Source organism: Chlorella variabilis (genome assembly GCF_000147415.1).
Source record: "Chlorella variabilis unplaced genomic scaffold CHLNCscaffold_16, whole genome shotgun sequence".
Taxonomy (NCBI): Eukaryota; Viridiplantae; Chlorophyta; class Trebouxiophyceae; order Chlorellales; family Chlorellaceae; genus Chlorella; species Chlorella variabilis.
In genome coordinates, this window is record NW_005435072.1 from 99,617 (window position 1) to 106,595 (window position 6,979).

Sequence of the window (6,979 nt, forward strand, 5' to 3'; positions counted from 1 at the left end):
GGGGGGGGGGGGGGGGGGGCTTGCGCGTGCGTAGTGGGTAGGTGGCGTGCATGTGTGCATGTGTTGGTGTGCGCATGCGAGGCAGACAGTGACGGCAGGGTGTGAGGGATGGGGGAGGGGGGGATGCACACCCTGATCGCCCCATACCTGCACTCCCACTCCACCCACCCACCACCCCGCCATCCCCGCAGTTCCCCTCGGCCCACTTCTATGGCGGGCGGCTGCGGGACGCCGAGTCCATCAGGGACATGCCGCCCGCCCCTTTCTACGCCCACCCGCTCATGAAGCCATGTGAGGGCGCCCGCCAAGCCCTGCCGCAGCGCCTGCAGCGCCTGCTAGCCGGCATGTCTCCCGCATGCTGTGTGCGGCGCCGTGTCGGCCACGCCTGCTGGCCGCTGGTCGCGAGCAGCTGGATCGAAGGGATGCCTCACGGGCCCAGCATCCTCTCGATCCTTTCGGTCCTGGGGCTTGGGAAAGAAGAAGATATGGCATGAGCATCCCTGCTCACGTCCTCACGGCGTTTTCTGTTTGCGCAAAGGCACGATCATCCCCCTCCTCCCGCCTGCAGACGTTTTTTTCGATGTGGCCAAGGGCAAGGAGCTGCGGCGGGAGGGCGGCGGCAGCCTAAGCAATCGGGTGGGTGGCGGGGCGGCGGCATGTGGTGTGTGAGGGGCAGCGAGCTGTGCCTGCATCCGTGCATGGCCCTCCTCACGCCGCCTGCCCCTGGCCTGCTGACCCAGCATACCATGGCGGGGTGACTGTACCACGGTACCATGGTTACAAGGCATACCCTCCTGCTCTGTTTTTCTTCTGGGGCATCTCGCCTGCCGCCCCTCCTCAGCACTCGCCCACCCCCTGCCTGCGCTGCAGGCGGAGGCGCTGCTTGCGGCCTGCCTGTTTGCCGAGCTGCGGTCGTTCCTTATTGAGCGGGCGCAGCAGCAGCCCGGCAGCATAACGGGGCCCACATCGGGTGAGGCCTGGCCGGGCTGGCGGGGGCCAAGCGCCCGCCTGCCTGCAGCTCGCGGCTGGGGGGTCCTGCTGCGACTGGCACCCCTGTGCGGGACGCTGCTCGTCCCGCCTCCCTTGATCAGCCGACCAGACGCCTTCAGTGGCGCTCACCTGCCCACTCATCTCCCAGCCACCCCCACCGGCTACCCACCTCCCAGACTCACACCCAGCCGCCATGCTGCCCCTCCCCGAGGTGTCTGCAGTGGGCGTGATCACCCCCTACCGCGAGCAGCGCAAGCTGCTGCGCGAGATGTTTGAGGAGGTGTGCGGCAAGGGGCCGGCCTCGGAGGTGCGCTCGCCTGCTGCGCCTGCTGCACCTGCTGCGCCTGCTGTGCATGCCGCTCCGCCTGCTGCAAGGCCCCGCCGCGCTTCTACGACCCGCCACCGCGCGTCTGTGCTGCCGGCTGCTGGAGCGGCGAGCTTCTCCTGGTGTAGCGCCGCTCCTGCTGCTGCGCTTGCCGCCATCCCTGCCCTCCATATTGCTTCTCATTTCCCTTTGTTGTCACCTGTGGCAGGTGTTCATTGAGACGGTGGATTCCTTCCAGGGCAAGCAGCTGGATGTGGTCATCCTGTCCTGCGTGCGCGCCTCGGTCGGCGGCGGCCTAGGTGCGGTGGTGGTGTTGGGAGCGGCGTCATGGCAAGGCTGCTGTTGCTGGCTGGTCGGGCTGCTTGCCGCCGCAGGCCGCAGCTGCTGGAGCCGCTCCGAGGGACGCGACTGCCTCCGCTGCTGCTGCTGCTGCTGCCGCTGCCTGTCGTTCGCCTGACGCTGCCCGCCTCGCATCCCGCCGTCCCGCCCCGCTGCAGGCTTCGTCAACGACATCCGGCGCATGAATGTGGCCATCACGCGTGCGAAGCGCTCGCTGTGGGTGCTGGGGGCCAGCGCCACGCTGCGCGCCAACCGGGAGTGGGCGGCGCTGATAGGGTGGGTGGGTGTGGCTCTGGGTGGGGTTGGGCGCGGCTGGGGTGGAGATGCGGTGGTGTGCTGGTGGGTGGGGGTGGTGAGTGGCGGATTAAGGTGTGTGTGCATGCTGGGGCCCCAAGCGGCAGAGGCGTTCCCGCCAGAAAGCTGCGGCGCAAGTTGGTGCCTGCGGTGTTGCAAGCTGTGCTGCGCTGTGCTGCGTGCCGTGGTCGGGGCGCCCTTATGTACCGCCCTGCCCGTACCGCCTGCGCCATGCAGGGACGCCGAGGAGCGCGGCCTGGTGATTGCGGATGCCGAAGCCCAGGACCTCTTCCCAGGCCTGTCTTACTGGCAGCGGCAGCAGGAGCAGCAGCAGCAGCAGGGGGAAGGAGGGGAGGGCAGGGCCGCGCAGCCACAGGGGCGGCGCGAGGGCTCGGCGCCGGCGCCGGCGCCGGCGGGTGCGAGTGCGGGTGCAGGGGCGGGGTTGGCCGGCCTGCCACCGCTTTCCCGGGTGCCGCCAAGTGGCAGAGCGTCTGCCGAGGTGCAGCCCCTGATGTCCCCGGCAGCAGCGGCAGCCATGCAGAGCTTGCAGCCGCAGCCCCAGCCGCCGCAGCCGCGCCCCATGCTGAGCCTGCAACAGCAGCAGCAGCAGCAGCAGCAGCCCATACCCATGCAGCGCGCAGCCGAGCAGCAGCTGCGCCCGGCGGGGCCGACGGCGGCGCCGGGCGTGCGGCCCATGCAGCGCCTGCATGCCGGCCAGCAGCAGCAGCAGCAGCAGCAGCCCGGCGCGCAGGCGCGGCCTCCAGCTGCACCGTCGGCCTACCCCTCGCTGCCCACGCGGCGGTGAGCCCGTCTCTTATCTGGTTGCTCGCTGCCTTGTTTCGCAATTGACACAGTGCACCTGTAACTCCATCCGAGAGTGTGGCTCAGCTGCGCAGGCACGTGTTTTACAAGGCTCCCAGGCCAGAGGCTGCGTGTCCCACCCCTGGCCCGGCAGAGAGCGGCACAGCTGTCTGTGCGGGGGGGCGTGTATGTGTGTTCGTCACGGGGGGCGGCGGCGGCCACAATGTAGCGCCGCGCTTGCCCCACACGGCGGCGGCAATGATGATGATGAAATGGGAGGGAGGGAGATTAGGGAGGGCGCGTGGCAAGCAGGGATAGCAGCATTGCAAGCATCGCAACTGGCCCACAGATGGGTGGGTCAGGTGAGGGAGGAGATGGAAGTGGGAGGGGCGCGGCGCTCAAGCACGCGCACCTCCATATAGCAGCAAACAACACATGATGAAACTTTGGTACAGTTCGGGCCAAGAAAGAGTGTGTCAGGTGAAGGTGCTGGGGCCCTGGGGCACGGGGCGGCCCATCCGGGCGCCTTGGTCGGCGAGCGCTGCCCAGCCAGAGAGCGGCGGCACATCAGTGCTGCCTGTCCGTGCGCGGGATTGGGAGTTTTGGCAGCGGCAGTCGCTTCATGATCAAAACCGGGCTTGAAATCAGTGGTGGCTGCCAGTCCACCCCTCACCCCCTCACGCCGCCAGGTCGCCGATGTAAAACTGCTCCAGCTGGCTGGCAACCACCGGGTTGCCCGCGTGCTGGGCGGAGAACTGCGCCGAGGCGTCGGTGCCGGCGATGGCGAGGATGCGGCTGGAGCCGCCTGCGGGCGGCGGCGCGGGAGCGGCGGCGGCGGCACGCGCTGTCAGGCCGCAAGCGCGGACAGCTCCACGAGGGGGCACGCCGAGCGCTAAGTACCTGCCGGCAAGTACGCTGCCGTGCCACGCGCGCAAGAAAACAGACTCACACGCCACACGCATTCCATGTGTGACTCCGCCATCGAGCCCATTTGTGACGAACGACCCCCACCTGGGTGCACAGGCGCCCACTGCGTCAGGTCATACACCTTGCCGTTGATGGCGGCCCACAGGCTGTCAGCGGTGGCGTGGGTGGCCACATCCGCCAGCGTGTACGTGGTTGGCCTGCGGCGGGAGGCCAAGGAGAGGGCAGGCCACGGCAGGGTGGCGAGCAAGCGCTGGCAGCCGCGTGCCAGCAGGGCAGAGCGACGGGCGGCCTGCGCGACTGTCGGCAGCGGCGATGCAGACCACTGCCGACCTGTGCATGCCTGACCTTAAACCCTACAGTTGGAATGGAATGGGTCGCAGCATGAAGTCGGGCACCAGGCAAACACAGGCACCCTCACCCAGAGGCAGGGGCGGGGGCGGCGGCGGGAGCCCCGTCAGTCGCAGGGGCGGGCGCCGGCGCCTCCAGCGCCTTCAGGGAGCCGTCCGGACGGGCCTGCGGTGAGTGGCAGGGAGAAGTTGTGGACCGGTAGGCGTCCCCCAACATATGCCGTGTGAGGGGGGCCACATGCGGCTTGCAGCGGAGAATGCAGCTCCCGCAGCGCTGGCACGCACCTGGGCAGCAACCAGGAGGGCCGCGAGGGCCGCAGCCAGCAGACACCAGCGCATTGCAGTCGGTCAGGAGTAGGGGGATGACTGGTGCTCGCAGGTGGGACTGCACCCTTTCGCCTTTGGTTCCTTGCTGCAACTGAGGGAGAAGACCGCCTATCAGGGAGCGTCCAAACCACCTTCTGTTCCGTCCAACGCGGCAGCACTGTGTGATCTATCAAGATAGATCAAACACCCCCCCGAGCTGAACAGCCCGCCCCGGCCGCCAGATCAGTTGCTGGGGGGCATACAACGAGGACTGCATGGGTAGCACGACTGTTCAGGGCGTTCAGCTCCCCAGCGGCGCCAGTGCTACCACTTGCCGCCTACCGTCTTCCACGCCCGCCCCGCACACAGGCAACTGAGCTACTCCCTCAGTAGTGTCAGCAAGCTTAGGAATAACGATGCAGGTTGCCACCGTCACGGTAATGCAGGCCTCGTGCCGACACCAGGCAGGGAATTGGATCGGTCCCACCGCGCCGCCGCCACCCCGCCCACGTTGCCGGCGAGCAGAAGCATGCGCATAGGCAGGCCCAGCCCCCCAATTGAGCATGCCTGATTGATTGGCCCGGCCACTTATCAAATGAGGCGCCCCCTGCTTGGCAAATTGGCAGTGCGGCAACTGGCCACACAGCGCTGCAGAAACGCACACAATCAGCCCTGGATGAGGCCCCATCTCAGCGAGCATCTCCAGGCGGGCATTCCTCGCGCTCCGCCCGTCGCCCTGGGCATTCAAAAGCTGGTTGCAGTCCCCTGGAGACTGCCCCTGGCGGAGCCGCGTCCTCCCTTACCTACCTCCGCTACTTGGTAGCCAGCGCCCTGCTCGGTTGGGGCTGCGTGCGCTGCAGAACGCCCCTGTTTCTTTGCGGTAGCGCAGCGCCGGCAGCATGGTCGCAGAAGGCAATGTGGGAGTTGCCTTTGGACTGGTCGCAGCAGCCGGGCTGTGCACCACCCTGGGCGCAGCGGTGGTGTGGTGCGCCTCCCTGGCTCAACCTCGGCTGCTGGCGGGCAGCCTGGGCTTCGCGGCGGGGGTGATGCTGTGAGTCGCGCCGCCGCCGCCTGCCGCCGCTGCGCACCCGACAACCGCAGCCGCCCGCCCGTCCCTGCACGGCTGTAGCACAGCCATGCCTCTTCCCCACCGCCTCCACCCCTCCCCTGCTGCCACAGATACGTCTCCTTTGCCGAGATCTTCATGCGCAAGAGCGTGGCGGCGTTTGAGGCGGTGACCGCCGACGGCAATACGGCCTACCGCTGGTCCACCCTGTGCTTCTTTGGCGGCATGGTGCTGGTGTTCATCCTGGACCGGGTGAGCCGGAGGGGGAGCTTGCGAGGCTCGGCACGGTGCAGTTCTCCCTAGGCGGGCAGCGGGCAGGCCGCCCGCGGCGCTGAGAGCGGGACCGGCGAGGCTCGCTTCGCAGGCCGGCAGCAGGCGCGGTAGCTGTCGTGAAGCTGCGCACGCCACGTCGCCGCCGGGCCCCCTGCTGCACCAGCCCGTGCCGCAGCCCCACCCCCACCCGACGTGCATCCGCGCCACCCCCGCCACAGATTGTGCACCTGATCGCCCACTGGGGCGTCAAGCGCTCGATGCGCAAGGCGGCGGCGGCGGCCGGCGGCGCCGCCTCCGCCTCCACCACCAACCTGCTGACGCACGAAGACCAGCGCAACGCGCGGCCCCCCGCCAGCACCCCGCCCGCGGTGGCTGTCATGCGCAAGGGGCGGCGCGCGGGTGCCGCCGGGGCCGCCGCCGCCGCCGCCGCGGCAGACCTCGAGGCCGGCGGCTCGGCATCGGGCAGCCCGCGCAAGGGCGCCGGCGCCGGCCCCGGCGAGGGCGAGGACGCCCAGGGCGACGGCAGCGAGCGCGGCGGCTGCGAGCGCGGCGGCGGCAGGGACGTCGACGGCGACGACTGTTCCGTGAGCACCCACATGGGCGACCTGTCTGCGCCCATGCCCGGCCTCACGGAGCCCTGCGACGCCATGACCTCCGCCGTCGTCGCCGCCAGCTGCCCAGACACGGTGGCGGCGACGGCCGACGGCCAGCGAGGCGGCGCCGGCGAGGTGCGCGCCGCGCCGGCCGCTGGAACCTGCCCACCCGCCCGCCTGCCTGCCGGCCTGCCGGCCGGCCAGCCGGCCGGGGAGCTGGCCCCTGCACCTGCCTGGCTGTCGCGCGCCCGGCCTGGCTGCCCACCCGCACACGCGCACCGTGCGGCTCACCTGCCGGCGCCAGAGCTGGAGCTGCGCTCGCTGCACACCGCACCGAACCACACTGCACCCTGCCCCGCCCCGCCCCTGCCCCCGCCTCTGCCTCTTGCCCGCGCCGCAGGGCGAGGTGGTGACGGGCGCGGGCACCTCCTCTCGCACGCCGCCGGCGGTGGTGGAGATCATGGAGGCGGACCACCACAGCTTCATGCTGAAGAAGATGGGTGAGGGGGGCGGCCCTCGACTGCTGTTTTATTTTGTTTTAAGAAGAGGAGGTGGTTCTTGAGGAGGAACCAACATCATGAGATCTTGCCTGCCTGCCCGCCCCACTCGCTGCAGGCGTGCTGACGGCCCTGGCGCTCTTCATCCACAACTTCCCCGGTGAGAGCAGGCTGCCTGAGGGCTGTGTCGCTGCGGCGTTGTGTGGGTGGGGTGGGGGCGG

The 6,979-nt window shown here is 69.5% G+C and overlaps 1 protein-coding gene across 1 annotated transcript in view; it reads left to right on the forward strand.

Annotated features, from left to right (window-relative positions):
• CHLNCDRAFT_58418 (expressed protein) overlaps positions 1-6,979 on the forward strand; it is a gene marked incomplete at its 5' end in the record, with an annotated part of 15,266 nt that overhangs the window by 6,348 nt on the left and 1,939 nt on the right. Inside the window, 13 exons of the mRNA XM_005845659.1 lie at positions 192-291; positions 569-636; positions 871-970; positions 1,167-1,297; positions 1,524-1,614; positions 1,813-1,930; positions 2,186-2,749; positions 4,699-4,751; positions 5,305-5,380; positions 5,509-5,647; positions 5,887-6,396; positions 6,662-6,761; positions 6,877-6,918. Of these exons, the coding sequence (XP_005845721.1) occupies positions 192-291; positions 569-636; positions 871-970; positions 1,167-1,297; positions 1,524-1,614; positions 1,813-1,930; positions 2,186-2,749; positions 4,699-4,751; positions 5,305-5,380; positions 5,509-5,647; positions 5,887-6,396; positions 6,662-6,761; positions 6,877-6,918 (2,092 nt within the window). The remainder of the gene's footprint in view (positions 1-191; positions 292-568; positions 637-870; positions 971-1,166; positions 1,298-1,523; positions 1,615-1,812; positions 1,931-2,185; positions 2,750-4,698; positions 4,752-5,304; positions 5,381-5,508; positions 5,648-5,886; positions 6,397-6,661; positions 6,762-6,876; positions 6,919-6,979) is intronic.